General features: G+C 42.6%; 1 protein-coding gene across 5 annotated transcripts in view; it reads left to right on the top strand.

Annotated features, from left to right (window-relative positions):
• Positions 1-17380, top strand: part of LOC146361383 (nck-associated protein 5-like) — a 209050-nt gene that overhangs the window by 29125 nt on the left and 162545 nt on the right. Inside the window, exon 1 of one of the 5 annotated variants that reach the window (XM_084921447.1) lies at positions 2354-2626. The exons of 3 other annotated variants lie outside the window; for them this stretch is intronic. In XM_084921447.1, the coding sequence (XP_084777573.1) occupies positions 2549-2626 (78 nt within the window). In that variant the 5' untranslated portion in view covers positions 2354-2548. Of the gene's footprint in view, positions 1-2353; positions 2627-17380 lie in introns of those variants that run through there. One more of the 5 variants, XM_084921448.1, reaches the window with a different exon arrangement.

Genomic DNA, 17380 nt, shown 5'->3' with positions numbered 1-17380 from the left:
CTTGGCTGGAAGCAGTGCTTAAACAATGGAAAAAACACAAACTTTGTCCAAAAACCTCTCATGTTTAACTGTTTTCGATTTTTTTCTTTGGTCATTTTAGCCTTTTTGGCCAGGGTGAAGGGAGCATCTGCCATCAAACAAGAAGACAGCTGCATGTAACTACAACGGTGTTTGCTAGTTCACCTTACATGCATTAATTTAATAACGTGGTTAGCCTACTCAACGTAAATTATACACGAACAACATTACGCTACTCACGCAGAGAAGAACTTGGTGCAAGATTTATAGTAAGTATGTGAACTGTCTACTTAAGAGTAGAATCTGATTGATATAGGACTTTTAAGACAGATACAGATTTTTGCTGATTTAAAGCCAATCTAGCAGATCAACAGATATTTTTTTTCTTTCAGACACACAAAACCAATCAAGAATTCCCCAAAAGTTGTTATATGTGTAGTTATTTATGAGTCCTTGCTAAGATAATATGAGAGTATAGTTAAAAAATACCTTTTTGCTTTATTGTGACAACAAGCCAGGGATTACTCCGTTATGCTCTACGGAAATCTTCTTAGATTCGATTTTTGTTGTGTTCGTGGTGTTTTCAAGCATGTGTGAACGTAAAAGTTGCAGAGTGCTCTCTTATGGGCAATGTAGCACCAACACGGTCTCTTCTTTGCTTTGCATAAATGCAGACACTGATATTGTCAGATTGCTAATATCCACTGATTTATCGGTTGGCTCTACTTAATAATAATTTCCCGGTTTTCATACCCAGAAGTCCAAACTTTTACACCCCTCAATTTCTAACAACTTTTCCAAAAAGGACAAAGACTCAGTGGCCAACGTTTTTGTAGTTGACGCCATTAAATGGTTAAAGTTTGAGAATCATCTACTGAAACTTCCTACAGACCAGATAGGAACTACATCAATCAGGCACACAAAAATAAACTATGCTCGGTGTACACTTTAGGAAGAAATGTAGAAGTTCCCCCGAAACCACTTCCACATTTTTACACTCTGAATGAGAGAACTGCCATTATCTATTGTGTGGCCTACTTGACCAAACCACTGTGAGTAAATCCAAACCCCCATCTTGACATTTGAAGTTCATTCTCAGCATGTCACTCAGGAAACTGGTCAGCGGAGGTGGCAGAAGCTGACTCGGGATCTTGAAAACAACGGAAAATGATCTAACCCAGAGGTCAGTTTAGAGGCTGTTGTGGAACCTTTTGATGCGATCACGTGATCTTCCTTGGCAGATTGAGCTGTAGATTGTCACGTACCTTGGAAACAAAGGTCTAGAATACTTTTCCAGGGTCCAAACTACATTTAAGTAACTTTTCTTTAAGCATGTGACCACAGTGAATGGGCTTTATCAGGGCAACTGTACTAAAAATGCAGATGTTCAAATGTTGCCTCTGACCAGTGTCCTTATCATTTAATATTGTGGCTAAATACAGAAGATTACTGCTGTGTTTAAATCAATATGGAGACAGTGGCCAATATATTAGGACTTGCACTGTAGCCAACGGAAATCCAGGCCAAGACTTCCTGTTCCGGTTATTGTATTTGAATGCAGATAAATTACAAAAGGTAATAAAACAATGGCCAGCCAGTTTGAGATTGCATGTCAGCTTGTGTCTGCTTTCAGCTGCTCTCAAGGCTGTTGTTTTACCTGCATGCAAATAAATTCTCATCGAATGTGTTGAGTCAATAGGCAGTGAATTGCAAATAGTCCCCAGAAAGCTTCAAAGTACCAAAACTTTTGCTCCTTGTTAATTAAGGTAGATAAAAACAAGTGGTTTATAAAGACAGGATCTGTCCTCTGACCTTCCGCTTACATGTCTTACAAGTAAAATGTCTGCAGATCGGCACAAAGTAGTTTCCTGCAAGAGTTCACAAGTCATAAGAGCTGTGATGCTGAGATTGAGAAACAGTCGTTAGGCGAAAGTCAGAGAGGTGCTTCATTAGCTTCACTCTTTACACTTACATGGCCTAAGATTGTTGCCAGCGGTGGTAACAGCAGTGGTAATACTGAAGTGGCAGAAGTGTGAGTTTCTGGTCTGAAGCTGGAGTCGCCAAAAACGGGCAAAACCGCCAACTCAGAGTCTGAATCAGACTCCTCTGCATGACATGAGTTAATGTTTTATGTCTTCAAACGCACTCACAAACACCAACAATTCACTGCTTCAGCCACAAACATGTAAACATGAGTGCACACACAGTCTCCTGGGTAACTATGCGCTGTAGGTCTTGCCCAGGTGATTTAATCCAGCCTGACTTTGCTGGTTAAATATTGACAAAATGCCGATGTGGCCTCGCCGAGGAGAGAACTCAGAAGAGGCACTTTGCTGCCAGGGCTGCACGACTGCCTGCTGCATCATCATTCCAACACACACACATACACAAACGTGCGCGCACACACACCACTGAATGCAAACGCACACATACACCCAGTGGCAGGCAGCAGCTGAGACTCAGCTAGGGCAGAAGTGTGGAACCAAGCGGAAGAAGAGGAAGCGAGCAGACGGGAGACAGCGAGCGCAGGATGAGCCAGTTCGTGGACCACGGCGTTGTGTCGGTCAGCGGGAGGATCCGAAGCGTCCCCCTGCTGGAGCTCCTCGCGGTGAGTGCCGGTCCATACGTTCACCCCCCCCCCCCTCCTTTCTAACCCTCTGCAAGCAAAGGAGGTATCTGGGGCAAGAGGAAGGCTGTCTGGAGCTGGATGTAGGTCTGACTGGGTGATAATCAGGCTAACATCCTGCCCTCCAAACCGAACTATGTTGCTTGTGCCCCAGACAGGAGGCAGGAAATGCCCTGGGTAAGAAGTGCAGGAGGGAGGAGTGAGAGATGTTGATGGAGGGAAAGTTAAAGCCAAGCAGAGAGCAAAGGGAAGTAGTAGTTCAAATCTGGAGTGTGCGTTTTGTATTTGCATCTTTGATCTTCGGCTAAAGTGGCTGTTTGTTGACTACTTTTAAATGTATGTGGCTCTCTAAGGATGCTCTCTGTTGGACTGTCGACGATTAATCAAAAAGAGGAATCAGAGTGTTTTGAGCCTCTCTTTGCTTTTCACTGTGTGCATGTCCAAGCCTCGCAAAGTGCACGGGAATGCCGGAGTCCTCGGCAGCGCGTCATGCATCTCCAACACTTTACCGTGTTTCATATGTAGGTCACTCACTGGCAAGCTATGACTACTACTAATTAGATGCGAGAACTGAGATTGTTTTACATTTCTGATACCCCTCCAGAAGGTCTGAGTCAGGGGACCTGCTGCCATCTGTACTTATTTACCCCATGTGGTTGAGATGGATCGCAACATGTGACAGTTTATTAGTAGGATGTGGTGATGGGTTTGCATTTTGGGGAGGAGAATCCAGCATTTGAACTTCTTCTGGCAACAGAAGATCTAAAAATACACCACCTTTTGTTGGAGGATGCCTTTCAGATATGACAACTCTTTGATGCTCGACTCTCTGTACTCTCGGATGGGTTTATACGTTTTGAAATAGAAGACATGCAGTGCTTATTGGATTGGCAGGAAAACAGGGAACACAGCAACAGATTTTTTGTAAAAAAGGATTACTTTAGAGAGGATTTTTAATCTTTACCCGTCTATTTCTTTCATTCTCTCTGTCCTTCTGTAAATTCCTTTTCTGGGTTAGTAAGCCAGAGGTGTTTTGTGGAAATCCAGGGGTTCTTAGCCTCGGCCACTGCTCGGACACAATTATGCAGACAAATGTCTCCGCTGAGCTCCGAGACTCCATATATCCTTTATCTAATTACATTAACAGGAGCTGGATAGTGACTAATGGCTCGTGGAGGGGAAGGAGGGGGAAGCAACACACAACGAGGAGCTGGAGAGGGCCGCGATGCATGATTGCATTTTTCCATCCTATTTCACTCTCTCACTCTTCCTTGCCCAGATCTCTCCCTATGCTCCTTTTAGAAATCCCCCCCTCAACAATCCCAAACCTCCACACATGTACATACAAACATACGCGCACTCAGTCCCACGAGTCTTTTTCCAGCCTGAAAGACTTTTATTTTGCAGAATACGTCCTGCTTTTTCTTTTTCTTCTTGGCCGTAATGCAACGCGGCATCAATGTTTGCATTATAGCGCTCAGTATTTCACCACTGCAGTTCCAATACTGACGATGCACTCAAAGCCTAAATCAAAATAAAGCTGTGTCAGGGCCACAAGCGACTCTTCCCCGTTAACGTTGTTTTTACTGTCAATTGAATGAAAGCATTAGGTGCTCTGAGGCCGAGAGCAAATGCTGACTTTTTGCACTCCGTTTGCTTGCGAAGCACCTTAAAAGACCAGGAGTGCTTTTTTTTCCTTTTCTTTATCCTCCTCAGCTGGCAATGACTGTGCTACCAAAATAAAAGCTCGCCCCGTGGCCATAATGAAAATAAAGATATAACAAAGGACAAAAAGCTCCTTTCTGTACTCAATATCCATCTCGCTTTGCATGTTTTCATCCATTACATAATCCCAGGTGGACCATAATAAGCGTACCGTATCAGTTCCCTTAATCGTTTCCATTTTTTTTTAGTATTATGCAAGATGGAAAGACTTGCTGGAAGCAGCTATTATGTTGAAAACTGTGACTTGCTAATGGTTTAAAACCAAGCGTGCTAATACAAGTAGTTTTTTGCATTTCATGGCTTTTATATTGGAGGTCATTTATCTGAATTTCAGGAGCTGGAACACACCCCAAACACTCCCCTTCTGGTCATAAATGCCTACTTGCATCAGTTACACATTTCCTCTTGTTTTCATACCCCAACCTCCCTCCCCCTTTTTCTCTGGTTGTCAGCTCCTCTCACAAGTATCACGATGGGGCCTTTCCCCAACCAAAGCTAGTGACCTAGCTTATTTCTAGGGGTGAGGGTGGGAACTGAAAAAATACTGATTGAGGCAGTTTTAAAGAAATTATTTCTGCAGAACATTACAGCCATACACTTTTATTAGTGTTCTTCTCTCTGTGTTATTGTAAGTTCTTTATAGTGTAACGTAATGCCACTCGAGGTGACTGTTGTTGTGATTTGGTGCTAAACAGCAGGTTATTAGCATTTAGCCAAAAAGCAACACGTCCCAATTGTTGCATCCTAAAAGCAGCTGTGCGATAGCACACCTGTGCCTCGGCAGTGAGCGAACGACTGACTGAATAAACGAGGGTGTGAGCCTGGACGCGACCTTTGTGTTTTGATGGAGCTGAGCTGCCACATCGCACTGCACCGAGAGACAGAGATGAGCTGCTCGCAGCTGCAAAACATTAAAACTAATTATGGGTGGCGGCGAGACGGCTCGAGGAAGAGCTCAGAAAACAAAACAATATAAATGTATGAAATCTTTGGGAAAACATTTTGCTTTTCCCGTATGATGTTTAATTAGCAGCGGCATCCAGAGTCACAGTTTGATGGTGATGATGATTGATGGCAGGCATCGTTTCTCGTCACACAAAATCAGTAAAAACACCTCTGCGACTTTTCAAATGCGCTGGTTACGGCATCCCGAAGAGCTGATGTGGTGTTTTTAAAAAATGTCATAAGAAGCGTAGTTGGTAAATGATTTTAAATCGCAGAGTCATCTACTGTCTTTTAATTATCTTTCCTCATGGTCAGTGAATAAATCTGGTGTCATTAGTTTCCTGTTTTGTCCTTGGAGGTTTGCAGCAGGCTTACAGGAGCTCAGCAGTCTACTGGCTCACATTACTTTATGCTAATAACCCCCAGCTGCAACCTGCACCACCCTCCTGCCTCCCTGCCTCGCTTTTGCTGCCTCACACACACACACACACACACACACACACACACACACGAGCCCCGGGGACAGTCACGGGAGGGCCATGAAAAGGAAGCCGAGATGATTAATTAACTCTGCCCTCGTTTTGATACCGCCTTATTGGCTTTCAACAGCTGAAACTCAGCTTCGGAGCTTTGCATACATTATGCTGTCGCCACAACAGCTACCACCCAAAACAGGCACACAAACACACTTCCGAAAATATCGAGGTCACGGTGTTCACTGGTGCTGGGGTGAATACGCAAAATTTCAATTTGTGGGCAGGTAGTGTTGTTCAGCAGAGAGATTTAGGTGAGTTGGTTATAGTGAACGTTGGGTTTTTCACTTATGAGAGAGAATCTGCTCCTACGGGAAGCCGGCTGTCAGACACTGACAGATATATCGATCTGAGAATGGTTGTAATTATAACTGTTGAAGCTGCAGCGATGCGCAGCCGCACAAGCGGGATTTACTGTCTTTCACGTCTTGCTCAATATCCCAACAGTTACTCGTAAATCTGTGGCATACTGTCGTTGTCTCTTATATGACCTTCACCAGAAAATCAGTCGTGAATACAGTTGCCTTTGAAAGCGAGCACAATGCTGTTTCAAGAAGCTGGGTAATCATTTACTTTCAGTTATACAGTTCAGAAAATTCATGCTTTTTTTGCTACAAAAAAAAATAATCAGCAGAAAAATCGTGTTTTGCTCAGAAGCTGTGGTTGTTATTAAACGGCTGCACAAGTTTAGTGTAGAACTTAGTCCCCAAAGAGGATCCAGGACACACTATATGGACAAAAGTGCTGCTTCACCTGCACAGTACCCCTACAGAATCTGCTCAGCAATGGAAATCAGTGGGATGCTAATGTTGTTTAGCTAAAGACAGACTTAAATTACAATGAACTTATTAGAGAATCTGGATAGCTGAACCAAACTAGGCACTAAACAAGACTACTCGGGACTTGTCTGTCGCTCAAAGAGGCCACACCCTAAACAATTTTAAGCTTTCGTACACTTTAAATTACCGAGTCATGTAAAACTTCCATGTTATGTACAGCTGTCACGAAGGTGGAAATTACTCATAAAGGCCAAAACCACTTTTAGAGTCAGGCTGTAAATGTGTTTATGTTGCGCTGTGAAGTTTGACATTATATCATGGAAGTATATTGGGATTGATTTTCATCGCAGACACCCTCAAGTGGCCACTAGAAGGAACTGCAGTTTTTGACACCCCTGTGCTGGCTTCATTTTTCAACCCTGAAAGTTGCCGCTCGTCTTCAACAAGCGTCTCCTCCACGTTCCTGGTTAGCACTATTATTCGCTGTCTTTGCACTGTTTTTATGCATTTACTAACACGACCCCGTGAGGTCACCACCACACAGCTGCTGCTTTAACTGCATTTAACAACTGACCACTGCTGTCAGGTTTTTGGTGATATTACGCATATTCTTACTGGTTATGTGTGCAGCATGTGGGCATTCATGTGCACTCAGATTATCATTGCTTGCTCATGTGCAAGCAAATACACTGAAAAAGAGGTTCGTGTGTGCCGCCACATGGTCATCTCACGTGTGTGTAGCTGTGTTCGTGCATCAGCATCGGTGTGTGCGTCTTTTGTGTGCCCGCTCTGAGCTCCAGGTGCTCCAGCTGGTTGTGTCCCCGCACAGTGGCCCGGCCCTGACTGACCGTCCTCTGGTCCCCTGTGCTTTTCTTTTGATGACAGCCTCTTACAGACGGCTCTACAGCATTAAAGGGCCTGTCAGGCCCCAGCAGCAGAGCTAGACAATACAATAGTGCTGCTGTATTTTGCCTATACACTGGGGAGAAAGCCTGCTGCACAGTTGTCTTTCATTTTTCTCCTTTATTTGTTTTTGAGGCCTCATTCATCTCTTCGGCTTTTTCACTGCTCAGTTCCCTTCCTCTCTGCGCTGAAGCTCTTTGCTCTCATACTGTGCACACACTGGGAGTTAATGTGTTTGTCCGTGTTTCATCATCAACTCCCTCCCAAACAAAAGATCACCTGCCCGGCTGTGTGAGGCATCACAGGTTTGGAGCCCAGAGGGAAAAGCATACATGCGTCAGGACAGCTTCATATTGTCTTTCAGAATGTGGTGTTGGTATAGTCGAGGTGTGGCTGGATAACCTGCGTGTGACGCTTCAGGGCTTCAACAAACAGGGACATACGGTTTAACTAAAGAACTGAGCGGACCTGAACAGGTTTGAATAGAAAATTTAATGAAGTTCTGTAGAAATTCTAAAAAGCGTTGGCATTGGAGCAGATTTTGACAAAAATAAAGTTGGATATTAAATGCTTCAGGGCATTTACAAGAACACTTGTCACGGGAGTGTGAATGCTGATTTGTATCACAGTGTGGGGCTTTTAGTTCAGTTCAGAGTGAGCTTGCTTGTTCCAGATTAGTTATCTATTTATTTGTGGTTATTTTTTGAAAATGTTTAAGTTCATTTGAACTTTCTAGAGTTCTAGTTTTTATTTTATTTATCTTTTAGTTTAGTTTTAGTTTAATTATAATAACCTCAATCTGAAAAAGCAACCTTAACTTAATTTTAAGCTGCTTTTGGAGCATTTGGCACAGATGTTTGTAGCTGAAGCTTTGTTGCACCAGGATGCATCAAGGTAATAATCTCCTGCGTTTTACACATTTCAAAAGCTTTCATTGGCAAATAAATCAAATGTATGCAAAAAGTCAACCCTTCTCCCTCATAATATCTGCAGTTGTATGCACGTGCCATTAGGGTTGGGCGATATGTAAAAATTTTTCAACCGACAATCGTCCGTCCAATAATTGGGTGAAGCAATGTAATCATGCATGGACTGATTTGCGCATATACAACACAGAAGTCCAAACATGGATGAGCTAATTTCCCCCCCAAAATTAGGGCTGTCAGTGTTAAGGCGGTGTTAACACGATTAAAATGTTTAACGTGCTCAACCCATCTGGAGCGCAGAATGAACAAACTTTGGACAAACTGGCCGAAATGCATTGACAGAGACATTTCAGGGATTTTGACTCAGTCTACGCTCCAGGTGGGTTAATTGTTTATTGCATTTGTCGTGATAACAGAGCGTTAATGCTAACAGCACTAAAAAAAATATAACGTTGCCAATTGGGGATTTCTTTGGCTTTAAACCAGATGAAAGAGGTAAACCTAAGGATGTAACCAAAGCGGTGTGCCTCTTGTGTAGACGTATAGTGCGAGCAAAGTACTCAAACACGACTAACTTGTATGAGCATGTACATGTCCACCATCTGGCTGAGTATGCTAGGCTATCACCAGCTTCTGCAGCTCCATCAAGCATTTAGGAGACATGCATGAGAACATGCAAACTCTGTGGAGTCAAACGCAGGACCTTCTCAGGACCGCTCCACCCTCCTGTCCATGGATCCAAAATGTTAATTTGATGCTCCCAGACCTACTTTGTGTGCTGGAAAATGCACAGATTTTCACCAAACTACCCCTGAAACTTTAGAAGAAGCTGGTCTCTGAGGATGTTTGTTGTATTGGTCAGTCTTTAAAAAGCAGGTGGGTATGCAGAAGCTCCAGGCTGTCAATGTCAAGAACCGATAGTGCAGGAATTATCACCAACAATCAGGATTTGGCCCAAAAGCTGCAGAAGCTATGAAGAAGAAGGTTCAGTATTTTAAATATTGTATTTTCCAACCAATGTCTTTGAAATTGTTAATTGATTAGTTGATGAACTGATGCTGATTAACTTACACAATGATATTTTTTTTGCTACTCGGTAAACTAAAACAATAACCTACTGTACCATGAAGTTATCTAACCAAAACCCACTCAAAAACTCTGTAACTTTCAGATGAGGAAGTCGAAAATAGAAAGCCATTCCTGTAATCACTGCAAGGGTACGTTAGAGGAAAAGAAAAGGTGGAAACTCCTGGTTGGAGTTTCAAGTCTGATAACAGGAGGCTTTCTGGTTTGTGCTGCTTCTTGTTGTAAAATGGTTTTAATTCTCTCTGACATATTTTACAAAAAATCGCCAGTGGTTATTTTCATTGTATAAGCCATTCTCTGCAATGTTTCTCCACAATATCCTGCGTTGGAACTCGCTCATATGCAAACAAAGCGACGGAGCGGAGGCAACAAAAGCGGAGGGACCTGTTTTGCCTCAAACTGCTGCAGTGCGTCGCGTTATAATAAGGTGTTGTTTGCAGGGAACCCGGTCTCCTCTGACGTGGCTAATGCACACTGTCAGAAGCGTTTGCGGCTGATGCTAGCCTTGTCTCCACTCTGTTAAAAGTCACTGAGAAGGGAGAGAGGGAGCTGAGTGCAGTCCGGCTCACCACATTCGCCTGCCGGCTACACTTTCACCAGTCAAGAGGCAATGACCTTCATGCCAGCTCTGCTATCGTTGGGTCCTGTCAGGGCCGATAGGTAGTCCATTTCAGTCTTTTCCCTGCCTTGGCAATACAGACCATAAACTTTGCTAATCACACTGCAGGTTGGAAAGGAAGCCTGCTTCTTTTTTTGAAAGCAATCTGCATTTCAACACTGTACTCAATTGCTTTCTTGAGGCTCTAAAGCACTTATCATGACACTGTGGGCACATTATCTCAAATGCCAAGCATCCAATTGAGGTGCAGGGCAGAGTTATTACAATGATTAGAGGGAAAGCTTCTTTGATGGCGCACCATTTTAAAGGAAAGTCACTGGCTAGAAGATTATGCAATTACACACTGCAAAAAGTCTTAGTCTTAAATTAGTTTAGCTTCATCCTTCCAACCTGGTTCCAACCTTTAAATGCTGATTTCTTAAATAATCAAAGATAAAGTATTAAAAAAACTGAACATCCTTTTATAGTGGTTGATTTATAAGATGAAGCTATTTGAATGCTAAACTCCAACATTAAAAGCTAGCTTGTTCCTACCAGAGCAAAACGGGATTAATCAATATCATCTGCATGCAGCAATGTTTGTCTGTGTGGCTCATCCGGCTGCTGGAGCCACTGACATTATTGAGTGTTGCCCAGTTTCTAAAGATATCATATGATCTGTATACCTTGCATGAGTCCATAAGTCAATTTTATGGTGATGTGCTCATAGCACTCAATGATTTTCCCTCCCCGTAGCCAGACAGCAGAGCAGTGATTGGGGTTTTATGAGGCGGAGCGAGCCTCAGGTGAACAGGATTGAATGAGGGATGCTTTCGCAGAGGACCCGTTTGACCCTCAGGGCTGATTGTCTGCAGCTCCAGTGGTCAACAATCGCCATTGTGTGTGGTCCCATGGTCAATGAAGGGCTATTGTGGGAGCTAACCAGAGGGCTATCACACAGCAACCCAACATCCATCTGGCTCAACAGCTGTAGGAGCCAATAGATTTCCATGCGGAAAATTATGCAGCGCAAACAAGAGCCTTATGATTATTCCATTACCTTCATTCTCTGGGATTATCATGAATTTGCTGGAAATGGCCCTCGTGTGATTACTGCCCAACAAAGCATCCTGTATTTGGCCTTTGTTGAATATTGCAATGCAATCCTGCCTCCTTCAATTTATTCACTCAGAAACAGGTTTTTATTTTGGAGGTATTCCCTGATTGGATTTTCTCTCTTCCCCACCCCTCCCCTCTCATATCCCTGCCTAAGCTGAGACACTGAGGAGAGGTCAGTGAAAATCAAGTCGAACTGGTTGAATTAGTGCAGTGGTTCTAGGGCTGCACGATTAATCGTTAGAAAATCGCGATCTCAATTCATACTTATGTGCGATCTCATTTCCAAATGACAACGATTAAAAAAAAAAAAAAAAGACGACGACGACGATTGTACCGCATTTTGATCCGGGACGTAATCTGCATGAAAACAAGCGCTCACACTTCCTGCTCAACAAATGACAAGGGCGGAGCCTTATACCACGCGATACAGAAGCTGGCTGCTAAAATTGGCAGGGAAAAAACAACGGAGAGCACGTCAGGGATGACGAGAAAGTGACTGGAGAAAATCCGTCCCGGTCAACCACCCAAACATCAATAACGGGAACCTTATACAGCGCTTCCCTATACACGTCGAACTCCCGCAGGCACAAAGAAATTACGGAGGCTATTACTTATCACCTGACCAAAGATATGGCTCCCATCAACACTGTGCAAAACGAGGGATTTAGGAAAATGATCAACACCCTAGACAAACGCTACACAGTGCCATCCCGCAACTATTTTTCTATTGTTGCACTACCTGCTCTATACACGCAGTGTCGAGCAACGGTGGAGACGGAATTTCAAGCAGTACAACATTTTGCGGCAACGACAAAATGTGAGACATTTGTTGTTTTTATGTTTATTTATTGTTTTTATGTTCAGTCTCAACTGTTACGAAGTTGGTGTGCAGTTAATAAGCGCAATAAATATTTATACTGGAAAAGAGAATCGTGAGAGAATCGTGATCTCAATTCTAAGCAAAAAAATCGTGATTCTCATTTTATGCAAAATCGTGCAGCCCTAAGTGGTTCCCAAACTTTTTTTGCTGGGCCCCCCTTGTTTTACAAGAAAAATGTTCGCGCCCCCCCTTCTCGCGCGCGCACGCACGCACACATCCTCCAACCACACACACCCATATTTTGCTCCATTGCAGTTTATTTCACACCTCAATCATTTAGTAAACAATTAAGCAAATACAAGTAATCTGCAATAAATTACAGGTAGTAATAAAATAAACTCTTACTAACTCTTTTACTCTACGTCCGCACCTACACGGTTATTTTTGAAAACGCAGCTGTTTCGTCCACATGTAAATGGTGTTTGGAATCACCGAAAACGGAGATCTTTTTAAAACTCCTTTTTTGCGTTTACGTGTGGACGAGGAATACAGAGTTCGTCACGCAACGTCAAAGGTATGTACCTTTTTCACGTCACGCTGTGCGCACGTTATTTTTTGCATGAGATGAATTGCAGAATGACAGATAGAGACGAAATACTGTTAATCTGACTATCTGCAGGTTTTACACGCTTACATATACACACGCAGTTACTGTCCCTCCATTTAGAAAGGCAGAGGCGTCACGGTGTGATTATTTTACGTGTAGTTTTTTTTTTCCATGTGTAATAATATTCAACATTGCTATCAATACATTTTTCAAAAAATGCCTCTCTGTGCAAAATGGGTTTAAAAACATAAACAACTGTGGGATACTGTTTGTGATTTGAACAGCCCAGCCTGCTCCCGATGAAGGGAAAACCAATTCTGCAGGGGAGACCTACCTTGGCACTTGTGCAGGTGAAGCCAAAGGGAAGATATGCTTCACCATATTTTCTAGTCTTTGGCTTAGAATGAAGTTGGTTTGGAAACATATTCAGCAATGCTTCATCTCCTGCTTTGCGTTTCTGTGGGCGCCCTGTGCTAGCAGTGTCCAAGCGTTTTGTTTTTTTCCCCCCCTTTTCATTCCGCGCCCCCCCTGCAATGGCTCTGCGCCCCCCCCTAGGGGGCGGGCCCCACACTTTGGGAAGGTCTGAATTAGTGCATTATTAAGCCTTTCTCTTCCGACCCACTTCCCCAACTGCTTGCATGGCTCGAGTCCAGTGTGGACCGGTAACCTGGAAAGCATCTGAATAATCTCAGGACAGGTTTCACAGTAAATGGACCTCTTATGTGCTAAAATGGTGAAATGGGGTGATGCTGAAAGCTCCTAATTTTTTCACTGCAACTAACTTTCACACTGACTTAGTCTCTCCTTTCAGGCCTCGTTACCCAAAACGCCACAATCAGTCATCAGCACCTGATATGCAACACAAGAGTAGGGAAAGTAACAATTTCCTCCCCATAAAAGATGGTGAAAGATCAGTGATAACCAAACACAGAGTTTCTATCTTTAACTCTAAACTAAGCTCATTAGGTGCTTGCTGTTTAACAAACAGATATGAAAGATGTTCTTACCCAAATTAATGACAGAGCGAACAAGCATGCCTCTCAAATTATGAAGTTGTGCTTATTCATTTTTTCTTAATTAACTCATCACCAAATTATTTAAACAGGAGATCTGACATATTTGCAACCGTAAAAAATATCCACACTAATCTAAACCAGATGAAAGAGCTAAGAGTAATGAAAAGAATCCCTCATTTTAGTTTTTATGTCAAATACATTTAAAATTACATTTCAGCAGTGAACAGCTGATCAGGGCAGATATAAACTGGACTCTCTGCTCTTCGGAAGCTATATGGTTCAATCCCCAGCCTCTCTAATCCGTGTGTCGAAGTGTCCCTGAGCAAGATACTAACCCTAAACTACATATAATATTAAAGCCATCCATTAAAGCACTGCAGTGAATGTGAATGTGTGGCAAAAACTCTATATTTCCGGTTTATGTAGCATGTTTTCAAGATTTTTTCATAAACTTTGACTTATTAAGTTGCATTTTTGGGGCTACAGCTTCATGGGACTCCAATCATTCTTGTTTCCAGCCCCTCTGCACAACAGGATATTATAGGAGTGAGAGTTGTTTACCCTACCATGGAGTGAAAGGATCTTGTCTGCTCACCCCCATTAATGCTACAGCCAATATGATCAGCCCAACTTTTGACCTACAAGTGGAACAATGCAGAGTGCTCTAGCATGTCCTGTATTATGTACCATGGTAAAAAGCTCATGCTGAAGGTAATGCTTTTAGGGGCAGAGGGCATCTGATGGGTGTGCTATTGTAAACTCTCAGAATGAAGCTGGTGCCTCACTTTCAAACAGCCTATTGGAGGATCTGGTTGAGAAATGGCTTCCAGAGGGTTCAGAGAATGCTGGAGCATTCGCTAACAAGAGGGGGGGGGGGTTGCCCCAGATAAAGAGGGTTAGCCGAGTAAACAAATAATAATGATGGAACAGTGTTGTTATTGTAAGAGCAAATAGCTGGTGTAAGCAAAGGAAATTCAGGTCCTCGCTCTGCGAGATTTTCCCACAGTAGCGACACTATCACGTTCCGAAATATCTGGAAATATCTCAAAGAGTTTCAGTGCTGTGAGGATATGAACTTAATTTTAGCACAAACAAATAATATTTGATTTTGGGCTCCTGTTTGGAAAATGAGTTCTTGTGTTGATGGAAATGTAATTTATTTATCAGATAGACCTTTAACCCCACGCCTGTTTCAAGGAGAAATCCAGTGTATTTCAGCCCTGCTGCAAAAGTCTACTGATGTCACTTCATCTGAGAGGCTTAATGAGAAACAGCACTGATGTCAGATTCCTCCCCGGCTCCCATCTGGATGAAATAAAACAAAAAAATGGCTGCTAAAAATACGACTCCACTTGAGATGATAACAAAGATTTAGTGCCATTAACTGTGTAAATACAGCATGTGGTTGGCTCCAGATTCATATTGAAATTCCTTCCTAACCTGGATGATCTCTGACCGTAAAAAGCTTCCCGAAAAAGGGCCGCAATAATACCTTTAAAAGTCAATGATGGTCGATTTAAATATTTTATGCTGCTGAATTATTGGACCCTCAGTCTTCTGTCAGATCACTTGACAGAGTGCGGTAAGCCGCTGCAGTGAGAGGTCTTTGTTCACATTAACCCATGAAATGGATGCAGTAGCCTGGAGATAATGTCTTCAGGCTTAAACTGCTGCACTCACGTGGAAATTGAAATATAAGACCAAAAATCTTCCCGTAAGCTTTGTGAGGCGGCACTTACCTGCAGATCGGAAACAGAGTCAGCGTCATGTTTCAATGATGGTCACCCGCAAATTGCAGACACATTTGTAAGACCTACATGGGCTTTCTGTGACGAGTTAAAAGTGTCAGAATTTCAGTTTCCATCAAAACAGCATAATGATGTGTTTGCTTTTTAAATCCTGTAGGGCAGGAATAATAACAACATTTTTTCACAGTATTCCAATTTTTTCCTTTAGGCTCAAGTGATTGTTTTTATGTTTAAAAAAAAAAGCCGGCACACCCTATGACCGTATCACACAGATGACCGTACCATCTGAACGTTGGAGCAGAAATCAAGACTCATCAAACCAGAACATCCAATTTTCTATTGTCCAGTTTTGGTGGTTCTGAATTGTCGTCTCAGCTTCGTGTTCTTAGCTGACAGGAGTGATCTTCTGCTGCTGTGGAGATGCTCATCTGCGTAGCCTGGCTGTAACAAGTGGTTATTTGATTTCCTGACTCCTTCCTATCAGCTTGAAGCAGTCTGGCCATTGTCCTCTGACCTCTGGCATTAACAAGACATCTTCTCCCAGAGCACTGCTGCTCACTGGATATTTTCTCTTTTTCAGACTATCCTCTGTAGGGCTGCCACGATTAGTCGACTAGTCACGATTATGTCAACTATTAAAATTGTCGACGACTAATTTAATAGTCGACGTGTCGTTTGAAGCTTTGTAAGATCCCAAAAGACGCAGGAATAAGTAGTAGGATTTAAGAGTGTAATAACGGACTGAAACAGAAGATGGCAGCACTGCATGTACAAGGATGCCAGCTGCCGTTAAACCCCGAAGAAGAAGAAGCTTTCTCCGGTATTGTAGCTGTGTCCAAATTCAGGAACCGCATCCTCCTGAGGCCGCATTTGTAGGCCGATTACGTTACAGCGACACGATGAAGGCTGTTCAAATTCGAAGACTCCAACAAATGCAGCCGACAAATGCGCCCTTCATTTCCCAAGATTTGAAGGATGGGTCGAGTGTATCCTTCGTGGCCCAGCCTATCCCAGAATTCATAGCGTGGCCCAGCTCAGTTTCCAACAATGGCGGCAGCTAGTTAGTTTTAATATTACTCTTATTATTCTTTCTGGGTCACAAAATAAATGTTTAACATATTTTCAGGCAAGAATGTAGTTGTGTAAATCTCAAATATCTGCTCAGTTTATCAAGACACCAAATATTTTCAAAAGCGCTCCGACGTTTTTGGAGACGTCTGTTACCCAGACTCACTAGAGCTGGCGAAAAACACCGGACTCCCGGCAAATCGTTTTCAAACCCACCGCCGTCTTTCGCTACTCAGGTTCAACATGATATATAAGTCACTTAGATAACTTAAAAATGTTATTGTTTGGCCTTTTTCAGTATTTTATTTGTTCCTGAGTAAATCGGTTTGGCTGAGATTAAAGTTATAGTTTTTACACAGCTGAATAAACGTCAAGCAGACAACTGATTATCAGGAGTGTGAGATGCTCGAGAATATACTCCAGTGTCCTGTTATATTTTAGTTAGCAAGGAGCAGACGGCTGAGTTTATTAAACTCCACCGAAACAATCTGCAAATTTCATTAAAATTTATCATCTTGTCTTTATTTTTAGTTAGCACATACCTTAAACACTTAAAGCTGTAAGCTAATGATAGTTATATAAGAGCAGATGCTGCTGGTGCAATAAGCTGTACGTTTTACGTCCAATGGATGATGATTTGATTAGTCGACTAATCGCAAAAATAATCAGTGACTAGTCGACTATCAAAATAATAGTTTGTGGCAGCCCTAATCCTCTGTAAACTCTACTGAAGGTTGTTTGGCAGATCAGCAGTTTGTGAAATAGTTGGACCACCCGTCTGGCACTTAAATCACCTTTCTTCCCTATTCTGATGCTTAGTTTGAACTTTGGTAGTTCATCATGAACACGCCTAAATGCCTAAA

This window comes from Perissodus microlepis, chromosome 23 (genome assembly GCF_051167445.1).
Source record: "Perissodus microlepis isolate ML-2025 ecotype Zambia chromosome 23, ASM5116744v1, whole genome shotgun sequence".
Classification (NCBI taxonomy): Eukaryota; Metazoa; Chordata; class Actinopteri; order Cichliformes; family Cichlidae; genus Perissodus; species Perissodus microlepis.
The sequence above is the reverse complement of the archived record's forward strand: the minus strand, read 5'-3'. Positions and strand labels throughout refer to the sequence as shown.